The sequence below is a fragment of the Saccostrea cucullata genome, unplaced genomic scaffold (genome assembly GCF_032062105.1).
Source record: "Saccostrea cucullata isolate Sc308-1 unplaced genomic scaffold, CSIRO_AGI_Scuc_v1 ctg2792, whole genome shotgun sequence".
In the NCBI taxonomy this organism is placed as follows: domain Eukaryota; kingdom Metazoa; phylum Mollusca; class Bivalvia; order Ostreida; family Ostreidae; genus Saccostrea; species Saccostrea cuccullata.
In genome coordinates, this window is record NW_026935186.1 from 13,444 (window position 1) to 41,008 (window position 27,565).

General features: G+C 32.2%; 1 protein-coding gene across 1 annotated transcript in view; it reads right to left on the reverse strand.

The window, feature by feature from the left end:
* Nucleotides 1–495: 495 nt before the first annotated feature.
* The window catches only part of LOC134242101 (uncharacterized), a 33,243-nt gene continuing 6,173 nt past the window's right edge, over nt 496–27,565 (reverse strand). The window contains exons 2-4 of the mRNA XM_062724120.1: nt 21,699–21,901; nt 21,082–21,210; nt 496–1,888 (exon numbers count right to left, since the gene is read on the reverse strand). Of these exons, the coding sequence (XP_062580104.1) occupies nt 1,742–1,888; nt 21,082–21,210; nt 21,699–21,901 (479 nt within the window). The 3' untranslated portion in view covers nt 496–1,741. The remainder of the gene's footprint in view (nt 1,889–21,081; nt 21,211–21,698; nt 21,902–27,565) is intronic.

Sequence of the window (27,565 nt, forward strand, 5' to 3'; positions counted from 1 at the left end):
GGAATCTATGAGGAAACCACCGGGGTATGTTTCCATGGTTTCCTATCTTGGGAAACTTGCGGGAAACCACAGGTTGATTGTTTCCATGTCGGGAATCTATGTGGAAACCACTATGTGGTTTCCATAAAATGGAAACTATATGGAAACTACTGATGTCACGATTCCCATATGTTTCCATCGGGTTTCCAAATTTGGGAAACCTGGCTTTTCATCCTGTGCTATTGTCTGATGGTAAAAACCGAAAAAGGCTCCATGAATCTTGATAAATATACTTGGCCTTGATACCATCTTCATGAAGGGGCTGTGCAGGTTGACGATATGATGTCAACAAATTTTAGAAGTAAGGAAATCCACCCTGCGTATGTCTGATGATACTGACAGAAGATGCCAAACAAAAAATACTGGTATCCTAGTGTACTTCTTAGATCTTGGCATCAATTATATGTTGGATTTTAGACAATAATGAAAACAAAAATTGCGTATTATTTGGATTTTTTATTTAAAAAAATTCAAAATACATCGTTTTCATTCAGTTAATTAGGTATAAAATATGTCGATATTGAATTTAAGAAAGTAGACAAAGCATATCAAAGTGGTTTATAAATACAGACAGGAAAGAAAATGAAGTTAAAATGAAAATTTAAGGATTTCAAATACTGTAAACCAACTATTGTTCGCGTGCGAGAGTCTCGACTTTGAGAACATTTCTCGCCGCCAACCAACCCTAAAAGTCTCTTTTTTTTATCAATGACAGATACAAAAGGCTTGATCGTAAAAATGAAATAAATTCGTCGTGAATAATGGTTTACAGTAAACCAAAGCACATGTAGTGTAAATGTACATTCAAGTAAATCATGATCCTCCATCAGTTAAGAAAAAATCATCTGTATTTTCAGTATGTATCTAGGTCAGCAAATTTAAGAATACTGCACCGTATATTATCAATGACAAAAAATTTTAATACAAAAATAAATTCTAGCAGTGCATAGGTCTTTTAGTTATAAAAGCGATTAATTCGGTGTTTCAATAGTGTAAACATATAAATATGGTTTTAAAATTAACAGCAATCTGTTTGTAGATAATGAAAATAGGTAGAAAATTAATGTATTACTGAAGATTTACTTTAAAGTTATTCTCGTGTAAATATTTTACTCAAACGCATGATTTGTACCTTGATAAGATAAAACACAAAATCAGTATATAAAGTCACAATGAAGCTACACGCGACTTGTTGATTTAAATAAGCATACGTCTAATTAAATTTTAAATATCTGATTTCAGCCTGGATAGATATCCTTCACATTCATCGCATCTGGGTTTTTGTCACTTGCACCGGTGTGGAAAAAACCCCGTGTTTGTGAAAGTTCTTTAACGTTACCTTTATTTTTTTATTTATCTACACTTTACCTGCACTAGTGTTTGTATTCTGTAATGACTTTTGCAACTCTTGTAAATTATTTGGGTAAATATTTTTTCCTTCTTTCCACACAATGTGTAAAGTTATTTTGGTCGCTATCGAGTGTTTAACAAAAAGTTATGCACCATTTGTTTATTTACACAGGTAGGATCTGATTTCACAGAAAAGTGAACACCTTGTACAGAAGCGGTCAAATATAACAGATATAAAAAAATATATGGCAGACAAATTCCTCTTGATTATTCACTTAAATACACACTCCGGTTATGAAAGTTTCTTTTTCTGGACGTATCTTATTCTATAGTATGCTTGCCGAAAAACTCTTCAATGACGATTTGAAATCACGATTTGAAGTATAGAGAATCCTATGATGAAAAGTCCAATAACAACGGAAACGCCGACAAGCATTCGTACGCGTCTCGACTGCGCTTGTGCTTCTACTACATCTCCGTTAGCTGCTGCAGTCTTTGCCTGCATAAAAAGCATAGAGAAGACAATTATATAAAAATATATGACGTTATCATACAATGATTTTGTTAAGTTTACAAACGTCTATATATGGAAATATATGACATTTTATACAATTATATAACTTAATAGTGCGACATTTAACTCCGGACACGACATAGTCCGGACTTTTTACTACCATTTCTAATTGTCATGTCTATAAAAATTTTATAGCACATGGTGGGATTTCTTAGCAGTATCACATATTCTCATGTTGAACTCATAGACATCTCTACTTTAAAAGATATGAAGTCCTAAATATCAGAATCCCATGGGATTTTCAGTCCCACCAACTATCCCACCATTCTCCCATGGGAGAAAAAATGTCAGATGGGAGAAAAAATCTCAAATGGGATTTTTTCTCCCATTAGGATTTTTTCTCCCACAGAATTGTTCAAATGGGATAAATCCTACGGATACCTACAAATGGGATTTTTTCTCCCATGAATGGTCAAATATGGGATAAATCCCATAGAACATGATATGTGGGACATTTACTCCCATAAACATTCAGATGTGGGATAAATCCCATAAGGCATAACCAAAACCAAGTTAGCATTCTAAATGTTATCAAATTATAGATGAATGTATGAAGAATTAGAGACCCAAGGGTCTTGAATCACCTGATAAGCCATAAAATTTCAAAAGTAGGCCATGTTGACCTTCTATTCAGTTGACATTCTCTGAGGACCCAAGTTTCAACAAATTACAATGATTGATGATTCTACACTTATTAATACCTAAAATATTTAATTGTATTACCATATAATTTTGTAGCTCACAGTGACCTACTTTTCAATTGACATACTTTGAGGTCCAAGATGCATCAACTGACAGAATTAAATGATTTTAATCCAAATAGCTTATAGAACCTGAGAAAATACTTAATCAGGTCACAGTGATCTACTTTTCTTTCCACATACTTAAAGAACCCAAGATGCATCAACCAAGAATGTTTGATGCCTAGGCAAATTAGTAACTGAAATTATTTAAACACAGCTATAACATTCCAAAGACAGGTCAGAGTCACCTGCATTTAAGTCGACATACTCCGAGGTCCAAAGATGCATCAACTGACATTAAAGATTATGATGCTAAGCCAATTAGTCATGTTAGTACATGAAAAATTTATGAATTATCTATTAGGCCTATCAATGGCTATCATGTTTATATTTATGATGATTTAGTACTTCTAACTGTAACAAGAGTAATTAATGAATCAAGATATTCACTTTTTAATTTTGGCCATGTTTAACTTAATTCTTTTATTAAATTAACTATTAAATTACAGGTGAATAGGATAGTTACCAAAATGTATAAGCATACTTGCCTATTATAATTCATATTATTTTAAATACACTCATCTAGCCTACTTATCATTTTGTTTATTGTGGTAATGTCCGATGTGTAGGCCTATTTGTCAAAGCATCGCATGATATAAAGCATTCCTAACATTCGTTTTTGCACAACACAAGATGATTAATTTACACTTGTTATACTATTTCTACCTCTGTTCCCGTTGATAAATAGGCCTAACTAAACAGTAAACAGTTACTCATGCACTTCCGAGTTCGATTTGCATTGAGGTGAAAATGGACTAATTCAAGCATATTAAACCAATATCTCAATAAAATAGAACGAGGCTAAATTGATTTAAATGTACGTGAATTAATCCTTTCAGCAAAGATCTTAGATCAACATCTCCTTTCCGAGTTCTTGCATCTCTGTTTTTTCGGTGTCCAGTCAACTCGTACACAAACCGACTCGTACACAAAAAGTCCACTCGTACACTAACCAGAAGTCCACTCATACACAACGTTTTATTTACAATTGTTAGGAATTATTTTATATGAAAAATGTATAATCTAGGAAAAAATAAAATAATGACAAAGAGAAGTGTTTTTTTTTTATTTTTTTTTTTTTTTTTTTATAAATTATACTCTAGTGGGCTTAGCATTTTAAATCAACCGTGCTTCTCTTATTAGGAATTTAAACAATGTACTGTTCAATCAACACAATCAAGGCAGTTTCTTTAATCTGCGACACACGCTAAATATGAAATGCTCCTAATTTGGTCCAATTAAATTTTTTTTCATACATATTGTATGAATTTATTATTAAACTTCACCATGGTGGGGGAGTAGTATTTATCCTGCTTTAAAAATCTCCCACCATGGTGAAGTTTAATAATAAATTCATACAAAATGTATGCAGGTACATTGTACCTGACTGATTAAAACCTAATATTTATCAAATATTAATAATAAATGTTTGTATTTATATGGCAGCTAAAACTCCTCCTTTTCTTCTATAATTTATTTAAATTTTTAAACCTTGCCTTGTGTATTAGAAAAAAGTCTCCTATTTCCTTAAATGTTAAAAAAAAATTAACACAAATTCATTTATTATGTTAGATTTACTAAGTGCATGCTATTACAAGAAAGTCTATATTCAAAACTGGTTAATTTCATTGAAAAGTAATATAAAGCAAGTATGATTAATGGAGTAATATATGACATGATGATGGATTCTCCCTTTGAGAATTTCAGTCCTCTTACAATTTATCATTTTACAGTAAAGAAGTACATGCTACTGTGAGCAAAATAATATCAAGTTGGCAAAATTTCATTGAGAAATAAAAAAGTTATGGTCATTCAAGAGAACACACTAGTACGGTTAATGGAGTAATATGACATGATGATGGATTCTCCCTTTGAGAATTTCAGTCCTCTTACAATTTATCATTTTATATTTAAAAAGTACATGCTATTGTGAGCAAAATAATATCAAATTTGCAAAATTTCATTGAGAAGTAAAAAGTTATAATCATTCAAGAGAACACACTAGTACAGTTAATGGAATAATATGACATGATGATGGATTCTCCCTATGACAATTTCAGTCCTCTTACAATTTATCATTTTACAGTAAAGAAGTACATGCTATTGTGAGCAAAATAATATCAAATTGGCAAAAATTCATTGAGAAATGAAAAAGTTATGGTCATTCAAGAGAACACACTAGTACGGTTAATGGAGTAATATGACATGATGATGGATTCTCCCTATGAAAATTTCAGTCCTCTTACAATTTATCATTTTTTATTTAAAAAGTACATGCTATTGTGAGCAAAATAATATTAAATTGCCAAATTTTTATGGAGAAATAAAAAAAGTTATGGTCAATCAAGGGAACACACTAGTACGGTTAATGGAGTAATATGACATGATGATGGATTCTCCCTATGATAATTTCAGTCCTCTTACAATTTATCATTTAATTTACATTTAAAAAGTATATGCTATTGTAAGCAAAATAATATCAAATTGGCAAAATTTCATTAAGAAATAAAAAAGTTATGGTCATTCAAGAGAACACACTAGTATGGTTAATGGAGTAATATGACATGATGATGGATTCTCCCTATGAAAATTTCAGTCCTCTTACAATTTATTATTTTTTATTTAAAAAGTACATGCTATTGTGAGCAAAATAATATCAAATTGGCAAAATTTCATTGAGAGATAAAAAAGTTATAATCATTCAAGGGAACCCACTAGTACGGTTAATGGAGTAATAATATGACATGATGATGGATTTTCTGTATGATAATTTCAGTCCTCTTACAATTCATCATTTTTTATTTAAAAAGTACATGCTATTGTGAGCAAAATAATATCAAATTGGCAAAATTTCATTGAGAAATAAAAAAGTTATGACCATTCAAGAGAACACACTAGTACGATTGACAGAGTATAACATGATGATGGATTCTCCCTATGAATAGTTTTTTTACAGTCATTTTACAATTTTAATATCATTAAAATTTTAGATTTAGAAAGTCCATCCTTTTACAAGATAAAATACACCAAATATGCCAAACAAAAAAAGTAAAAAAAGTTATGGTCGTTTACGAGAACACACCAGTACGAGAGACTGTGTATAACATGATGATGGATTTTGGAAAGTTTATGCTTTTACAAGAAAAACAAAACCATAGTTGCCAAATTCTATTGAAAAGTTATGGCCATTTAAGAGAACACACATTCAAGTACATGCATATACATGTACGACTGGATGTGTTTAACATGGAAGCCCATGAAAATGAAGACTAGTCTTTTTACAATATTAGAATTTCTACTTTTTTTCTTTATCAGTAATACTGAAGATATTTGGTCATTCTGGATTAAATTGTTATTTCATATGATTGTGCACATATCTAAATAATAAAAGTTTTTTAAGGAATGTAACAAAGGGCTCAGATGCATTATACTATTAAGATGCAATATCGATGACACAGCTGGATATTCCTCATTTGATTTTATATGTGTTCTTATAATCATTATATTTCACAAACAATATCAGTTCTCAGTTTGAAAAAGTACCATTTCTAGTGAATGGAGTTAAAACTAAAATTGAGTGGCTGAAAGTACACTGTAATTGAAAATGTCATAATACATGTACGAGTATGTAAAGCATATATAAATTTGTTAAATTAAGATGAAATGTTAGACAAGTATTCCATGAAGACACACATTTTTAATCTGTGATATATAATGAATTTTAGGATGTTAAATAAATGATGGTTCTTAATTATAAAAATAAGTGGCAATAGATCTTTGAATGAGGAAACCATGATGCTTAACATTCAAATAATTTGAAATTTTCATTTAATTATCAAATGTAAACAAATATCAATGACTTTTTTCATTGGTAATATCTCAATAATTAGCCCATTTTGTGACTTAGCTCTTAATTAATTTCTAATTACCTAGGTTAAGTTATAAATTGGTAATTAAATTTAGCTTATCATCTATTTTTTATGCAGTAAAACTACATTTTTGTATATTTATTAATCAACACTTTGAAATGTGCTTTTTACTGGGAAAACTTTAAAATAATTTTTAGAGTAGTTACTCTGAAACCAGCTCTACACAAGTGGATAATAAACAGGAAATGGCTGTGTGGTGATTAGTCTATGTGGATACAATTCTTGAATATATGTGTATATCATCGTTTAGCGGAATTTCTGAGAGGTGTGAGAAAATTCCTTCTGGCTAAATGTTCCAATATACTGTATTTACAAAGGTGTGAAATCGGAATCCATTCAGTCATTTCAATCAAAACAAATTTCAGAATCAATAAATTTCTTTAGATCTATTGAAAATTCACCTGCAAATTATCACTTTCATGACAACACTAATAGAGGACGTTTTTAATTCAGACTGTTTTTAAAAGTTATAACACTCCTGCAATTAAAATAATTTATTAATCAGGTACAGATCTTGTAAGCATTGATCAGGCTATCATTTAAATAATGTATGGCTTGCCCTCACCCGACTTGGGGTAAAATTATCGTTGAGCAATCAATCATTCAATCATTTATTTGAATCTCTTAACAATTTTTACAACAGTTTAGAGATTACAAAACATATAGGCGATTTTATGCATAACAATAGATGTATGATGATCGAGGCATGCGTGAATAAAAAAACTAAACCAAAAAAAAAAAAAAATTACCTTGCTATAAATGTGAATTATGGGAATTAAGGCCGATAAAGCAGTAAGGTTTGAAAATCTTTTTTTCTCCAGAAAATTTTAATTTAGTAATTGACGGGTGACGGGATAAGAGGAGTTAAATATTAAATATCGCCCTCGGGAAGTTAAAAAAGTTAGTCGGTCAGGAGAGAGCAACCAAATTTTTTTTTAATTAAGAAGGCCTGATTATTTTCTTTAATCGTGCGAGAATGATTACATAAATGTTTTGTAAAATTATGTTAGTTGTATATCAACAAGGGTGAGGGGGGGGCTTGTAATGAATTAATTTTCCTTTGAGATCGGGGTGGGGGTACATGTAAGGAGGTGGGTTCAGCTGATGACAACTGATGAAAGTTTTATACAAACACATTAATTTCATAATTTTGTTTCATGATATTCGTATTGTCAAAAAGACGTCTACATGTGGAGGCAGCGGTTTTGTTTCTTTTTTTTTTGGGGGGGGGGGGGGGGGTTATAGAATGTCGATAAAATGTATAGAAATATTTTTTAGCTTTCCGTTCTTACTCCATATATGGTCTTCGTGTACATAGCCAAGTTTGTCAATTCGAAAGATATCAATATATGAAAAAAATGACACTTTGAAAGAGATTTGGATCATAAACATGTTTGACTAGTAGCATCATTGACAGATATTAGCTGCAATATATCCTCGATCGCAATTCCTCGTGCAGAGACATACATTATGTGTAATCTGTACTACCAAGTTGCAGGGTACTTGGTAGCGTTGTATACACATGAAATTGATTCAACTTACAGATTCAATCAACATTTCTATCTTATCGTATTTTCAGAAATTTTCTATACATTTCACAACACTTTTAGAAAGGATTTTTTCTTCAGTCCACTTAAAACAAAGTTGCTTTCATACATTTAGTAAGTCTTATTACCTTCTTTATATACCAACAGTTCTCCGGAGACAGCTTTGATTACTCATGTTAATTTAAATCAAGGATCTATAAATTTTCCTTTTTCTCTATTAAATTTTTATAGAAATCGTTCTCGCCCAATCTATTTTAAAATAAAAAATTACATTGGATATTATTGTTTATATGAAAAAATAGTTTAAAGTAACGAAAAGATCATACATATTTTAAATCTTTATATTAGATGCTAGAAAGGGACAGAACTCTGTAAAGAGAATCGTGTGATGAATATAGTGTCCTCAATAGTAACAAGATTAGATCGGTTATGAAACATTTGAAAGCAAGAATAAGAGCTATTTTTGAATTATATATTTATTTTTTATATAAATTACAACTTTTAATAGGATTTTTATTGTAAGCGTGACACAAGACCTTACTCCGAGATATTGACTATGTTGACCTCTAAACTCTTTAGATTTGGACGATACCATTATTAGGGCGGGTGTCTTATGTTAAGCTCAACGTTAATTTATCGGGTTATTTCATCTGAGTTTGATTTCACAGAAAATATTATAATATCAAACCTTCTTCGTTTTATCTGTTTTCATAATCTTGCATTTTGTTTAAATAACAATTAAGCAACTAAAGGTTGGTGTTAAACCTATCCCCCCTTTTTCCTAACTTCCGAGAAACCAATATATCTACACGTCCCAGATCTAGATATTCCAGTTTGAAAGTGGGGGGCCAGCCAGAGAGATTTTTTTTTTACGTACCTGAAAAAGTTGACAAGCCAAAAAAAAATAATAATAAAAGGAACATTTAATTCCTTCTAAATCTGAAATGTAAATCCTTAAGAACAACAGTATGGAATTAAAAAAAAAATAGAGACCTACAAATTCAATTGTTGATAATTTTAACGAAAAAAAAAAAACACCCATGGAACTTATTGTATTATAATTCCTGGGTTCAGGTAGAAATGTCGAACCGTATATATTTTTTAAAACCTGAAATTATTTTTTTTACATGTATAGCCTGCACTAGTTGTAAAACTGTAGCGTTATATGGTCATTTAAACTGCACGTACAAGGAACTACATGACATTGTATACACCATTATTAATATGTAATATAAACAGGAAATGACAGGTGTCCGTACATAGCCGAATCCTTGAATAAACATGGTGTCTTCTACCTATTCCCACTTTGTAAAAATCTCACTTCAACCTACTTCCACTTGCTAATAACAATGGATGTTTAGATAGTTAATTTGTTTGTTTAAGAAAGTTAATAATGCTGTATTTTGTTAACATTTAAAGTCAGATATTTGTGAGAAATCAGTGGTGTAGCATCGTTTTTGAAAGTGGGGGGGGGGGGGCAGCCAGAGAAATTTTTTTTTTTACTTACCTGAAAAAGTTGACAAGCAAAAAAAAAAAAAAAAAAAAAAAACTTGCCCAAAGTCGAAAATCCTATTTCGTGGGGGGGGGGGGGGGGGGTATGTTTAATTTTTATGTCAACTACTTTCAGTACCAATTCTAATACACCAATTCTAATACTTCATTTTCAGTACATCACTAAAAGTCTAAAAAGGAGGGACCAACCAGGCTTTCAATTAACATTTCCTATAATATAAGTAAAATTGGGAAAAAGGTGGGGGCAGCCCCCCCCCCCCCCTGTTGCTACGCCCGTGGAAATATCATTTCCTTCAAAAATATGGATTTGAGAAAGTAAGAAAAAAGATCTTACAAGAAAATGCATTTTAATATCTTGATTTTAGAACATATAATAGATTTTTGAAGGAAAGGCATTTAAAAAGGAGGATTCTAGAATAAATAAATTTATGGGGAAAATCTTATTTGATTCCCTTAAAAATCCATTTTTTATTTCAAATATCGGTAAAAATTCTGATTTATCATTTTAAAAAAGCAAATATACCAGTCCTGGCCTACATTGGTGTTCATTAATTATTGTTTATATACACTAAGTGTATGTTAATATATAGTTAATTATTTGTTTACACAAAAATTCCACCTATTCTCAATTGAAATCTTGACTTTTCCTACCTGATTTTCAAAAAGTGGGAATAGGTATAGTATGAACCAATATACACATGTACGTGTATGTCTAGGTTACCATGTACCCCTCGGAATATATAGCCCCGAGGGTGAATCTTACAATAGATTGTGTATTAGTGTGGATCGACCATGTCGACACTGGAGTCTAAATAAACAATGGTAGAAGACAGGTGTCTCCTATCATGATTTCCATTGCAATATGGGATTTATAAGTTTATAAAGAATAAAACGATAAAATCTATTGAAAAGCCACGCAGCACGTAATCATCATGGTTATACCTTCCCACAACACAAAACATTTATTGAGAGTGACTGAAATCCTTTTCAAAAATCATGAAAATTAAAAATACATCAACGTATGTTTTATAAAATTATGTTTATGAATAAGTTAAGCATATTAAGTTTCACAGTTAAATTTTCTCAATAAATATAAACTGATAAATGAGTGTAATGTAAAATGAAAATCATGGTATGATATAGTTCATAAATCGATTTATAAGATAAACGGGGGATGGGTAAGAAATTTAACTTTTGTTTAATGGTTTATACTTTGATATTCCTATCATTTACATCCTATCATTATCAAAAACATGTAAGTTTGAAGACTGACTGGCATATCTACTTTCCTTGTCTAAAAATATACAATTTAAAAATTAACCACTACATGCTAACAGACCGATCGGAAGGGGGGGGGGGGGTTATTTGAGATCTTGTTTACCATTTTTACTGCGAAATAAATTGATAAACGGATGTCAACAAAAATACCACGATATGTATTTACGTTACGTGTAACTGTAGCAAGATTGCTGATATGAAAATGTAATTTTTATATACCGGTCCTTATACCCTCTATGCAGACACACACAAATATTAATCATTTATTATTTTAATTTTAGACAAGAATTGGGCAGTTAATATGAAAAGATTAGAAAAGTTCACATAAAGAAAATTGAACAGTTGGATATGCACTCTGCAGATGAATTATCAATCTGCATGATATGTGCGGGTTTTAGTGTGCACTTCGAGTCGAAGTCAGAGAAACGCTTTATAAATATAGACCACCTGCCGAAGACGAAAGTAAGAAGTTAACTTTATTCTAACAAGGGTTAATTCACGCAAGTTTAAAATCATTCGATTGATTTAGCGTGTGTGAATTACTCCACTAACATCACAAAATGTCCATTTGAATTCTGCAGTCAGTGTCTTGTTTACGAGTGTAAGTTGTAACTGCGTTTACATGTGCATGCACAGATATATCAGCACAAAACTGATGAGTGATGTAAGTAAAAAGTATTTACATGTTATGAATTTGATTGAGGGTAATTTCTGGTGGCCTTTATGTTGTAGATGTCAATATTGTCCCCTGTTTTTGCGAAAGCGTGGGAATTATGGAATTTCATTCATCTGTCAGTCCAACATGATAACCTTGCATGTACTCATAACTTTTGAATTAGAAGGGATAGCCTATAGGGATTTCACATGTACAATAGTGATTACCTGTGATAAGACATTTTTCAAGTATACTATAAATTTTGACCCAATGACCTTGAAATTTGACCTACTTTTAATATTAAAATTACTTTAAATTAATGATGAATTTTGCAAGAGAAATTAGATAGGGCTTCCATATTACATATGTCTATTACTTGTGACAAAACTTTCCTAAATATATTATGCTTTTTGAGCGTATGACCTTGGCCGTAACATTTGACCTAATTTTTCAAAAATGTTATCCTAAGTAATTAGCCTATTAGAAGTAAGATGTTTCTGATCATCCTATGGCTTTTAACACCTTGACCTCCATGTTTGACCTAAATTTCAAGAATTTTTACTTTCCACGTGATCACTTTGACATAAATTATGATTGGTTTTTCATATTTCAAACATTATATTATAAAAAATGACATCCCAGTCACTAAGACACAGAGAGCAGGGAACCAGTGCATTATTCTTTGAATTGCTTTAAATTTTTTCTTTCCATTGCATTTTTTTCATCATTTGTTTTCCCACTTTGTTGACTCTGCTGCAATTTTTGAAATTCAGATTGAAATGATATCTCCAAACTTAACCAGTTTGCAAATCCAAAAGAAATCTAAAGAAAAAAAATAAATGTGGTTTTAAAAATTAGCTAGCAGAAACTTTTCTTATTTATAACATTATAGTTCCAAGGGTTCCTGGGTTTCGGGTGGGTTCCGTTGGGGGATCAACATAGGAATATATAATTAGTAAAAAAATCATTTTCTCAAGAACAACAAAGTTTTATTTAGCTATTAATTATGGATTCAGAAAGCATCCTCAGGATGTGTTAGATTTAAGTTTCTTCATTGATAAATCTTAATTGACTCTCGGGGATAAGAAAGGGTCACAATGGGGGAAAAATTTTTACAAATGAAGATGTAGAGATTTTTTTTTAATTTTCTGCTCAAGAGCACCAATTTAGCATTTTCTTATACATGTGTATTCATATGGAAGCATCCTCAGGTAATCCCCTATAAACATGATAAACTTTTCAAGCTTTATGCTGAACTGATTTTCTTAGCTTAAGTTAGTGATGTGGTTCATGTGTTTCTTGTTAGCTCTCCTGAGCCATTAAAGGCTCAAAGAGCTACCAGTAATGCTATGATCATTTTTGCGGTGTGCTGTGTGGGTAAATGATTTAGAATATGGGCCATAACTCAAGAACCCCTTGGCTAATCATTGTCAATCATTATACAAAAACTTATGAGTTGTCATCCTTAAAGAATTGGAGATGATCAGATAGTAAATGAACCAAAAGTACCAGGTTGCTAAAAAACCTGTGACCTACTTTTTAAATTTTGCAGACATTTCATTTGTTTTAATGTTGTTTAAAGGGCATATATATATAATTTTTTTTATACTTTTAGACCTATGATCATGAAACTTTGTCAGTTGATGCATCTTGGGTGTTCGGAAATCGTCCACCAAAAAGTAGGTCACAGTGACCTATTTTTCACAATTTATGGCTCTATTTAAGAATCTTGGGTACTTATTGGCTTAGAGTCCTCAAACATTGTCAGTTGATGCATCTAGGGTTTTCGGAGAATGTCGACCAAAAAGTAGGTCATGGTGACCTACTTTTCACTATATTAGGTATTTATTAACTTACAATCATCAAACTTTTTCAGTTGATGCAACTTAGGTTTTCCAAGAATGTCGACCAAAAACTAGGTCACAGTGACCTACTTTTGAATATCTCAGGTACTTATTGGCTTAGAATCATCAAAACTTTGTCAGTTGATGCATCTTGTGTTTTCGAAGAATGTCATTCAAAAACTAGGTCATTGTGACCTACTTCTGACATTTTATGGTTATAATTAAGTATCTTGGTTACTTAATTGTCTAGAATTGTTAAACTTTGTCAGTTAATGCATTTTTGGTTTTTGAAGAATGTTGACCTAAAAGTAGGTCACAGTGACCTACTTTTTACTATATTAGGTACTTATTGACTTAGAATCATCAAAACTTTGTCAGTTGATGCATCTTGGGTTTTCACAGAATGTCGGCCAAAAACTAGGTCAGAGTGACCTATTTATGATATTTTATGGCAATATCTAAGTATCTCGTATACTTTTTGGCTTAGAATCTTGAAACTTTGTCAGTTGATGCATCTTGGGTTTTCAGAGAATGCCGCTCAAAAACTAGGTCGTAGTGACCTACTTGTGACATTTAATGGCTATATTTAAGTATCTCAAGTACTTTTTTTGCTTAGAATCTTCAAACTTTGTCAGTTGATGCATCTTGGGTTTTCACAGAATGTCGACCAAAAACTAGGTCACAGTGACCTACTTTTGAATATCTAGGGTACTTATTGTCTTAGAATTATCAAACTTTGTCAGTTGATGCATCTTTGGTTTTCAAAGAATGTCGTTCAAAAACTAGGTCATGGTGACCTACTTCTGACATTTTATGGCTACAATTAAGTATCTTTGGTACTTATTTGTTTGGAATCGTTAAACTTTATCAGTTGATCATGCAATTTGGTTTTTCGAAGATTGTTGACCTAAAAGTAGGTCACAGTGACCTACTTTTTACTATATCAGGTACTTATTGGCTTAGAATCATCTAAACTTTGTCAGTTGATGCATCATGAGTTTTCAGAGAATGACATTCAAAAACTAGGTCATAGTGACCTACTTGCGACTTTTTATGTCTATATTTAAGTATCCCAGGTACTTTTTTGCTTAGAATCTCCAAACTTTGTCAGTTGACGCATCTTGGGTTTTCAGAGAATGCCTTTTAAAAACTAGGTCATAGTGACCTACTTGTGACATTTTATGGCTATATTTAAGTATCTTGGGTACTCTTTGGTTTAGAATCTTCAAACTCTGTCAGTTGATGCATCTTGGGTTTTGGGATAATGTCGACCAAAAAGTAGGTCATGATGACTTACTTTTGAATATCTAAGGTACTTATTGGCTTAGAATTATCAAACTTTGGCCATGGTGACCTACTTTTAACATTTTATGTCTATATTTAAGTATCTCGGGTACTTTTTGGCTAAGAATCTTCAAACTCTGTCAGTTGATGCATCTTGGGTCATAGGATACTTAGAGTTAGAGGCTTCAAATAGAAGTGATAGATTGTACAATCTATCAGAAGCAATTCAAGGCCCTTGGGTCTCTTGTTACAGTATTTTTTTTTAAACTAATAAGCAATGTTTTGATGAGATGATTGTTAATGAATTTCAAAAAAAGTATTTACTTCAGATAATATGCATATGAATATTGATTACTTAAAAATATTTGGATGCAACATTGTAGTGTTGTCAAATCGGTTGAAAATCAAAATCGATTAATTGGTAGCATCGGTTGACCCTAACCAACTGATCATCGGCCAATAATTGAATCGGTTACCCTTTGCATAAATAGGCATTAGATTTTATATAACTTAGAATTTTATTGTTAAATAATGTAAGTTAAGGTGCATTGTACAGATCGAAATTCTAAAAACAGTATATATGCAGTTTGATAAACAATTTCAGCAATACAGATTTTTGCATGATTAGGAGTTACTTGACCTGGGGAAAGTAAGCATTGACAGATCAGGCTTTAAATTACATGATCATCTAAAATGTATATGGAATTAATTTTTTAACTGTTATAAGACATTTAATATTGCAAATCCTCATGATTCCAAATAAAATGACAATTAGTGAATTCCCCCAAATACTGAAAACTAATATATTTCATTTATACAAGTACAGATGTACTTTAGTTTCTTCACTTTAGAAATACAAATATCATTATCTTTTGATTTATTTAAACAAATTTTAAGTAAAAAAGACGTGCTGAAATATACCGATTAATCGATTGTTCAAATCTCCAATCGATTGTCTAAAATCGACAGCCTTTCCGACCGATCATCGATTATAAATCGATCATCGTGACAACACTACAACATTGATCAGTTACATATAGGATTTATCCCATTTTTGAATATCTATGGGAGTAAATGTCCCACATATCATGTTCTATGGGATTTATCCCATATTTGACAATTCATGGGAGAAAATATCCCATTTGTTAGAGTCCATGGGATTTATCCCATTTGAACAAGTTTGTGGGAGAAAAAGTCCTAATGGGAGAAAAAATCCCATCTGAGAATTTTTCTCCCATCTGACATTTTTTCTCCCATGGGAGAATGGTGGGATAGTTGGTGGGACTGAAAATCCCACCATTCTCCCATGGGATTCTGATATTTAGGACTTCATATCTTTTAAAGCAGAGATGTCTATGAGTTCAACATGAGAATATGTGATACTGCTAAGAAATCCCACCAGGTACTGTAAATTTTTTTTGGACATGACAATTAGAAATGGTAGTAAAAAGTCCGGACTATGTCGTGTCCGGAGTTAAATGTCGCACTGTTACTTATGTTACTTTTACAAACGTCTAACTGTCCTTATCCAGTGTTACATAAATCCCATTTCTCACCTTACAAGTGAATTACGTTTTTTTATGTACAGTTGTACTAAGGAAGCATAAAGAGCATTCTACATTGATTACATCGGTTATGTAATATGAATTCATAGTAGGCGATGTGTCGTCAATTTTAGAATACGTTTTCGTAATTTTGGTTTTAGAGATGTAATTTATCTCTAGAAAATGAATAGAAACGTGTAAACATTAATAAAAATGATATGTTCTTTTATTTTGTTAATTTGTACGTATCAGATCTTTCATTTTAATTTAAATCTACCACCGATGACGTCATATGTGTACATTAGGTATCTTGGGAATTGATCATGTTGTGTAAAGAGAATTTGGCTAAGACGGCATGTATAAAGATGCGTATTATGGAGTTTAAATGCAAATATCGTGAATATTTTGTGAAATTCATATGAATTTCAGTTAATAAAACAGGTCTGCTAATTTATTTTCATTAATTATATTCTCTTTAAAGACAGTCAGATATATATGTATCCCGGTCGACCTTTCCTCTGTCATTCGTGACAAAAATAATGCAACAGAACAGCAATAAGCTGTATATTGCAAAACATAAGTTTTTTACAGAAGGAGAGATTGCCTTCTGACAAACTTGGAAAGTGCTGCTAGAATCCCGAGTTAAGCCGTGTTTTACGAAAAATCTCGGTTCATAATTAAAACATAAAAAAAAACACGGGTAAGGTTTCGTGCAAATGTGTCGGAAAATTATTTTTATCTTGCAACTTTCCCTTGCATTGCCCTTATAAAGGTAACCTAATAAACCAAAGCTTTATTTGGACACTGCCTCGTGCATGTATTCCGACGTTCTAAAAGCATTGTGGCGTCATATGTATTGCTATGATTACGCCATAGCGTCATAGTTTCAACTGCAGAGATGTGCCTAAATCCGTTGAAAATAGCTTGTTTTGGACGGTCAGATGTAAATATCATTTGCTGGATAAACAAAATGCATTGTTACTCTCTTGAAATATAAGCAATATTTGGGCTCGAGTGAAAATGTAAGAGGGGTTGGCAAGCCTCGCCCTTTATCACGTTTTCTTACCCTTGCCCAAATATCGCTTTTATTTCAAGACAGTAACCATGTACGAGGGTTGTCCTAAAAAGTCGTAGGTAATGCTAATGAAATGCAACTAATACTAACCAAATTTTGCATGGACATAATATATTTAACGTTCATTAAAATTGTAAATTCTTAAGTATATATCTTTCATATTTATAATATTAAGACGATTTATATATAGGCCGATGAAGCCTGTCGTCGCACGAACACAATTTGGAATAATTAACACATATCACTATAACAATTGCTTTTATTTCTTTAGTACAATGTAAAACATTGAACTTAAATTTAAATCAGTGAAATCAGAATCAAAAGTTTAATAATCAAAATTTAATCTAAATAGCATTAAATACAGACGATTGATGTCATGATTTCTAAAGTGGAGTCGGAATTGAAAATGACGTCGTCAAACGCGTAAACGACCCACGGAGATGTAATGAATTGTTTTGGATATGATTAATATACATCAAAGATAGGGAAAATTGGTACAGAAGTGGCATTGCATACTAATTTTTTAAAAGAAGTAATTGTTTAAAGGCATGAAATACATAATACAATCGAGAGTTTTTCCTCTATACCGGTAGTAGAAACAATGTGTAAAGAGAGCAGTCTCTTATGCCGACAATGTAGGACGATTTCAACTGCCTTTAAAAAAATGATAGTCGTGAATTTGAATAAGTTCCTCAGTCAAGAGTGGCCTTTCACTTTGAAGATAATTATTGAATATGTTAACAGACGTGTGTGAAGCAGAAAAAGAGATCACGACGTTATAAGAGACGTTAATTACAGTACGCTTCCTTTCGTGCGCCGATGTACAAAAACATGCATTATTTATTAGTATCCTACCGATGAAACCGGAGGGAACTATAGGTTTCCTCTGCGTCTGTTCGTCAGTCAGTCTGTCTGTCTAGCTGTCTTTTTGTCTAGGCGTCCGTCCGTCCATCTAGCTGTCCCTGTCTGTCTGTCAGTCTGTCCCACTTTGTTTTCCGCATTTTTTTTTCTAAACGCTTGCAGATATTTAGCTGAATTTTAGTATTTGACTGTATCCTGTTGAGATAAAGATCACGTTTGGTGTGAAAATTTTCAATGTTACACTCAAATACATGCAATATGAATACAACAAAAAGCCCATAGGCCTTATACATGTAAGTTATCTGAGCATTACGTAATAATATTCCAGTGTTTGAATTTTTTTTCATGTTTTAAGCCAGATGCTATGGCATTCACAATTTTGAAAGAGGCAACATTGATCATCATTAAATACACTTAGCAGTTGCTTAGTTTAGTTACTTAATACCCACAGGCAGGGTAGGGGAACTCGAAATGCATTTCAACTAGTAATATTCAGAAGTAATCAGTAGTGCCCCTACCACATATGAATCCCTGACCCTTAGGCCTAGATCCACAATTTTTGAAAAGGCGTCCTTGCTTTTCAAAATATTTGATTATTACCAAGAAGCAGATTTAAAACAATTTATTATTTACCAGTACATATGTACAGCCCCCCTCTCTATGGTACCCCTGACCCTTATGCCTTGAAATTCACAATTCTGGAAGACAAGGGTCCTTGCTCATCATAACTACATAGGTAGTTTATCTGCTTAAGGGGGGACCTATGTCCGAAAAGTTTTTGTGTGAAATTTTCAAAACTTTGACATCCCGTTCCAGACCACTTGTTTTTAATTTTTAGGTATGAAAAACAATACCTTTATATGCTTATTCTTACACAGGAGCACGTGCAAAAACAGTGTAAAATGCTAAAAATAGATTATTTTCAGACATTATTGTTCTACTCCAAATATGCGCTAAAAAGAACCAAAAATGTCAAATCACATTCGAAATCAACTTGTATTTAATTTATATGACTTGTATCTTTAAATGAAGGCAAATTCATTGTAATTCATCTCGCATGAAAAATTATAAAGGAGCACAATGTAAGTATCACCCCGTTTTTCCTGTCGTATTTTTTTACAATTCCTACATGCATAACAGGTAATATCTTAAAAAGTCTTTGTGTGAAAATGTTGTTATTCATATTTTTTTTAAATAAATGACCCCTCTTTTTAATTTAACAAAGAAAAAAGTATACCTTTATGATAAAATAAACGAGAAATATGACGTTTTCTTTTATTTGTGTACTCTTCTGTCATAAATATTGACCTTTCTGCACTAAAACAAAGGTAAGTTAGCAGTGACAAACATCTGAATATAAAACTATTTTGCAAAAAACGAGTTTTTTGTTTTGATATGAAATAATTTAAACATAGAACTCTTTTCTTCTTCATTCTAATCATTATGCCCCCCTTTCCCCATCAACAACCAACACCTAATAGAACCTAGGAATGACTTTATACAATACAATCTACATACACAAATAGTAAATATAGGTACAAGTACATTTTTTATCCAGAAATTAAATACAATTAATGGTATTCATAAAATTAAACATATTTCCCGGATGCCGCTGTCTTTGCTGAATTTTATCTTATATTTTTTTGCATTTTTATATCAGCACATCACGAACGTATTTCTTCACAACTAAAATTGCTATAAATTATCAACCAAAGGAAGAAAATTCTAATGTTAACAAACTCCATAAATCAAATAAAACTGTTATAATTGCATGAAAAAATTTTCTTTTTGTAAACTATGTAGTTCGTTATTCTTTAATAAGTCAGCGGGGAAAAAACAAACGTCGCTATTGTGACGTCACATAACGCTGCTTTGATATAGAACGACATAGGTCCCCATTTAATACCAAGGAGCAGAGAAGAAGATTTTCAAAGATTTAATGTATTTCACTATATAATCAATAGAACCCCGACCTAACACTAGAACCCCTTACCTGGGGACATAAAATTCACAAATTTGAAAGAGACACTCTTGCTCATCATAACTATGCACGTACTTAGTTTATGTAATACACAGGAGCAGAGAAGAAGATTTTCAAAGATTTCATGCATTTTCACTGTATAATCAATAGAGGCTCCGTCCTAACACCAGAACCCTGACCCCGGGGATATGAAATTCACAATTTTGGTAGAGGCACCCTTGCTAATCATAACTATGTACTTAGTTGGTTTATTAAATACCAAGGGGCAGAGAAGAAGATTTTCAAAGAAATTATGCATTTTCACAATATACTTATTTAGCCACGCCCTAGCACTGAAACCCTGACCCCAGGGCCATGAATTTCACAATTTTGGTAGAAGACTCAATGCTGATTATAATCATGCAAATAGTTTTACTGCTTGATGTCCAGGAGTAAAGAAGATTTTTAAAGATTGCATTAATTTTAATGGTTTTGGCCCCATCCCTCAGGCCCCAGGGAGGCAGGGATCATGAAATTCATAATTTTTGTTCCCCTTCACACTTAGATGCTTTGTGCAAATTTTGGTTAAAATTGGTTCAGTGGCTGCAGAGGAGAAGCTAAAAATGTTCAAATGTTAACGCACGACACAAGACGACGGACGAAAACGGATTGCAATAGGTCACCTGAGTTTACTCAGGTGACATAATAACACATACAGCTGCTTCTACTTTATTCATGACTGAGAAATTTCCACTCGTCTTAATTTTTTCCCCCTATAAATGCAAACATTACTGAAAAAACGCTTATGTCCTTTTCTTTAAATTACCTTGCGAGCTGCCAAAATGGCAAAAATTCCAAGTGGAAAAAAACAGACACAAGAAAGAATGGCCGGTATCATGTAACCCTCTCTGGCGAGCGGTGTAATCATCATGAAAGCAGTAACAGGCTGAGTGACCTAAAAGGAAATCGAAGATATATGACTTTTTGTATGGTTATCTATTTAACTTTTTGACTACATCCAGATATCTAACTCACCTAATATGTAGAAATGTAGAAAGTTAAGCAAGGTTTCATGCTAAAGGATTTAAGCAGCATTTTGCATGACCGAGTAATGTTTTTTTTTACCAAAAAAAGAATTAATTTTACCCATGGTATTGTTTGAACACTTCAATTATTCATACAAACAATTATACATTTCAAAAATAAAACACCAGTTGATGACGTCGTAGTGGAGATTTGTTTATTATACAGCTCAATTAAATTTATGGCTCAATTAAGTATATGAAAAGGATGCAAGAAGTCAATAAAACGTTTATTCTATGGCTTTTTAAAAAAACTTATCTATCATGTACTTTTTTTAAAATAAAAATCTAACTTTAGCTAAAGACAGATCTGTGTCTACATGTATAATGTTTTCTCTTATTTCCTCAGATTACGTCTTACCGCTGCATTGTGAGTCAATCCTTGTGGAACACCCATGACTTGTTGATCAGGATAAGGACCAGGGGAACTATCCTGGGGAGGATATTGGTAACCCAGATACTGTCCTGTAGCGCCAGCTGGCGGCTGATACTGGTTGTACTGGTTCCCATGTGAAAAGGAAGGTAGGGAACTAGGATTGGTAACATTGTCGTAAGAAGGAGGAACTAATGATGAAAATAAAATGATCAGTGTTTTTATTACAACAGATGGCCTCTAGATTAAAACAGATGCTCCCTTTGAATAACAGAAGAAGATTGATTGATTGTTTATGTTGTTTAACGTCCCTCTCGAGAATTTTTCACGCATATGGAGATGCCACAACTTGCCGCTGGAAGGCTGCAAATTTTGTCCTATACTCGGCACTCAAGGCCATTGAGTGGGCGGAATATTTTTCGTGCCAGCAACTTCTACGACACGGGACATCGGTTTATGCGGTCTCATCCGAAGGATCGGTCTCCACGCTCAAAATTGGGATTTAAACCCGCGACGTAAGAATCAACTACTTACTTTGCGCCTCTAGAGCAGACGTTCTTACCACTTTGCCATGCGGTCGGCTTACAGAAGAAGAAAAAATATGTAGATACATTAATTTCTCAGGATAAGGTGTTTCATGACCTAATGAAAGACAGAAAGGTTCTCTTACATGTACACAATCATTTGAATTGTGGTTCATATTTGAATCATACTGATATAAAATGTATGCTCTGCCTCTGAATTTTGAAATGAAGCAAATGACAATTCTTTAAGCGACTCCAACCCTCAGCCAGGAAGGACAACTCTTTAATTTAGAATTAATTCAAAAAATCTTTAAATTTAGCTTGAAAATTAAATATTTTCATGCAACAATTTTCATCATATGCCTCTCAATGTGCTTCAAGGTTCTTTGCAGAGCACCATAAATCGCTTCTAATTTAATATCATGTTAATAAACATGTTAATAAAAATTTTGTTTCGGGATTAACATTTCTACTTTTAATTAGACATTTCTGAAAAGTTCAAAGAACCTTGGAGCACATTGAGAGGCATATAATGAAAATTGTTGCATGAAAAGATTTAATTTTCAAGCTTCATTATATTCATTATATTTTCAGTTATCTTGCAGGAAGACAATGAAAACATTCATGCGTTTAATTTGTAAACATGTATCATAACATGTTTTGTAAAGTGTTTAAAATCTAAACATGTAAGTGTTTAGCCTCTGAACACTTTCCGTTACACGTGATGAAATTCAACGTGTTTAGAATTTCAATGCATTAAAAAAGTGTGACAAGAATGTGCTTAGGAAAGTGTCTATAATCTAAAAACATTTTTTAATCTTACTTCACAGAGCTTCTATACCAAATCTTCTAATGTGTTCTATGGCATAGAATGTAATCTGTGTGGACTTGTTTATGTCGATGAAACCAAGAAATTACTTAACAAAAGAATATCAGGTCATCGATTTCAAATAAATCATGGTGGTCAGCAGCTTTTATACAAACATTTTAATTTACCTGATCAATCTATTTTATCAAAGAAAGTTAGAATTCTCGAAAAGATTTATCACCACACAAAATTAAATAGTCCGTCACTGAGTACACCTTTCCGTAAACAATGAGAAGAATTTTGATTAGAAAACTAGGGACGGCCTTTCCCTCCGGATGTAATGACAATGTTGATAAACACTGAAAACATTTGTACAGACAGAAGATTATGTACAGAAACATATAAATATAAAGCAAGTACAATATATATATTAATTAATATTTACACATGGTTTATCAAAGATGCGTCTAAAGGAAAATCAGAAGTATAATCTAATTGTTTTGCATTTTAGTTTGTAGACTGGAAGTAATTTCTTATATATGCTGATTTAAAACTTTGCAATGATGGACAATTCTTTAAAAATTCTGGCAATTCATTCCATGGCTGGGAACCGTAAATTGCACAAGATCTATAATATTTTGTTTTAGCCCTCGGAATACATAATGAATTGCTTTGACTTAGTCTCGTAGATCTATTGCTTATTTCATGTACAAATTTAGAAAAATGTAAAAGTTTATCCGTTTAGAACTTTAAAAACAATGATGACATTTCTATACATAAGTTAATAATTAATTGGCAATCATCTCAGTTGTAGAAACATTTCCGATGTAGGTGTTTAAAAAGTTGTGTTTAAAATCATTCTAGCAGCTCGCTTTTGGAGTTTACATGGTTTGTTAAGACCTTCTTTGTTTTCATATTGCCCCATACAGTACAACAATAATGAAAATTGGGAAAAACAATTGTATTAAAAAAATTTAACAATAACCTAGATGACGATCTTAATCTAGACAAAACATCTATTTTGAAAGCAAGTTGTTTTGTTAAATTTCAACGTGATCAGACCATGTAAGGCACCTGTCGATGTAAACACCAAGTAGTTTCGCACAACACTTTCAATCACAATACTATCCACTTTAATACATAAATTCCTACAGTTTCTCAAACTTTGTTCCGTACCAATTAACATGCACTGATTTTTTTTTTTTGATGATTGATTATTAACTTGTTTTTCTCCATCCAATCTAGCGTATTGATAAGAATGCTATGCAATTTTTTTTAATAACATTGATACACTTATCTGAGACATCCTGAGTTGTATCATCAGCATACATGTGAGCTGCTGAGTGTTTTAATTAGACTGGGTAGTCATTGAAATAAAGGATGAAAAACAATGACCCAAGTATTGATCCTTGAGGAACGCCTATAGTTGATATATCTATTTCTCTGACTGAGAACCATTCCATCTAACACACTGTGTTCTATTTAGGTCTTTCCACCTTTCCGTGGAAAGACCTATTGAAATTGTTCTGTTTATTAGGTCTTTCCACCTTTCTGTGGAAAGACCTCTTGAAATGCTTCTGTTTTTTATTATTCTATTTCTCACCTTATGTTTTGACACCTTAAGACTTATCGAAAAACTTTATAGTTCATGATACTGGATATTTAAAATTATTCCGAAAAATGACCCCCCATGTTTTAACTTCGACCCCTTATGCAGTTATTGCCCCTTTCACTGTAAAGCTTGTTATCGCTACTCCTCAGAAACCGTAAACCGTAGAGATATAAAACCTTCACCATTGTCTTCAACTAATTTAGGAGACTTTTCAATCTATTCATTGCGAAAGTTTTCTTTGACCCCTTCAATGAGTAACTGCCCCTGAAAGTTTATAAATTTTACAGAAAATTAAAAATTTTCAAAACGAAAAGTCGTAGAGACATGAAACAACTGCATAACATTCAATGACCTTTTGCCTTCAAATTCATTTCAAGGTCAAAGGTCAAGGTCATTCCAAATATGAGAAATAAATTTCTCTTAATAGCTCTTATGTCCTTAAATATATACGATTTATCTTATGTCTTTAATATGTACTTTTGAAACTCTTTAGAAGATATAAATCTTGGCCCCTAAGATTGACCCTTTTAAAAGTTGTTGCCCCTTGTGCTAAAAACCCTTGTTATCGCTACTCCTTTGAAACCGTAAACCGTAAAGGTATGAAACCTTCACAAATGGCTTTGCCTAATTATGGGGACTCTTCAATCTATTCATTGCAAAAGCATTTGGTGACACCTTCAATGAGTTATTGCCCCTGAAACTTTTTGAATATTACAAATAATTAAAAATTTTGAAAACAACAAGTCGTAGAGACATGGGACCAACTGCATAAGATTCATTGACCTTTGACCTTAAAATTCATGTAAAGGTCAAAGGTCAAGGTCATTCCAAAAATGGAAAATTTATTTCTTTTTATATCTCTTTTGTCTTTTAACATATACTTAATATCTATGCATCATTAATATGTACTCTTAAAACTGTTTCAAAGATATCACTCTTGTCCCCTAATATTAACCCTTTTAAAAGTTATTGCCCCTTGTGCGAAAAACCTTGTTATCGCTACTCCTCCGAAACCGTAGACTGTTAAGACACCAAACCTTCACTTATATCTTAAGGGTCTTTAGGCCTTACTTCACTGTATAAAAGCAAAAGGATCTGATGACCCCTTATATGAGTTATTGCCCTTTAATTTTTTTGTACTTACTATTAAACCTTATAACTTGAAAACTATAAGTCATAGAAACATGGGGGCAACTGCATTGTGACCCTTGACCTTTGACCTTGAATATTTTTTCAAAGTCAAAGGCCAAGGTAATTGATTTTCTGTTTTTAATTTTCATTTTTTCTATGCTTTAAGAGAGTTCTGGTTTCTTTTCATGGAATTTAATTTTTAGGAGTCAGGTATAAAACAAATTTAAAATTCAAAGAAGGTGGAAAGACCTCTTATTGTTCTGTGAACAATAAGTCTCCTAGTTATTATTATTTTTATTATTTTTCCGCCGAATGGTTTTTTGTTTCACAAGTTATTGAAGAGGTTTATAGTTCATAAGAATGTACTCCTTAAATGATTTTTTCGTTTGACCCTGCGTATATGAACTTCGACCCCTTTTGGAGTTCCCGCCCCTTTCGCAAAAATATTTGTTATTGCTACTCCTCCGAAACCGTAAATCGTAGAGGAATGAAACCTTCACCAATGTCTTAGACTAATTAAGAAAACCTTAAATCCTTCATTGCAAAAGTATTCATGACCCCTTCAATGAGTTATTGCCCCTGAAACTTTTTATATTTTACAAATAATTAAACATTTTCAAAACGAGAAGTCGTAGAGACATGGGACCAACTGCATAAGATTCATTGACCTTTGACCTTAAAATTCATGTCAAGGTCAAAGGTCAAGGTCATTCCAAAAATGAGAAATTTAGCTCTTTTTGTTTCTCTTTTGTCTTTCAACATATACTTAATGTATATGCATCATTACTATGTACTTTTAAAACTATTTCAAAGATATCATTCTTGTCCCCTAACATTAACCCTTTTAAAAGTTATTGCCCCTTTTGTGAAAAGCCTATTTTCGCTACTCCTCCGAAGCTATAGACTGAAGAGTCACCAAATCTTCACAAATGTCTTAAGGGTCTTTACGCCTAACTTCACTGTATAAGTGCGAAAGGATCACATGACCCTTATATGAGTTATTGCCCTTTAACTTCTTTGTACTTATTATTAAACCTTATAACTTGAAAACTATAAGTCATAGAAGCATGGAGTCAATTGCATTATGACCCTTGACCTTGAATATTTTTCAAGGTCAAAGGTCAAGGTCATTCAAATTTTTTTTAATTTTATTTTTTTCTATGCTTTAAGACAATTCTGGTGTCTTTTTCATGGAATATAATTTTAAGGAGTCAGATATAAAACAAATTTGAAATTCAAAGAAGGTGGAAAGACCTCTTATTGTTCTGTGAACAATAAGTCTCCTAGTTGACAAGTACGATTTGAACCAATTATATTCCAAAAGAAAGTAATTTGTTGAGAAGTACATTATGATTCACCGTATCAAATGCTTTGCTAAGATCAGCTAATAAAATATTTTATATAAAATATTTGATGTAAATATGTTGTTTATTTTCTTTTATTGTTTTGTTTCTAATTGTATACACTAAATGATGGTCACAAATGCCGGAAGGAATTATTCGAGAATCTTAGTAGAGGAATTTGTCGCTAACATACATGTGATCGTTGAGGGTTTCGGAGTGTGCTGTAACTCGCGTTAGTGTGTTAGCCGTTTATTTCCATCTGAGATTTGAAGTTGGTGTTTTAAAGTTCATCGACGTAAAAATAACCAAGAATTACCACCTCACTACTGTCTGTCATTATTTCGTCAACTTCGTTTTCGTTAGTAAAAACACATTCAGCTTTTGCGTCCGGTGGTCTATAAACGACAGCAATCGTGGTTTTCGGTGAGTTATATTGC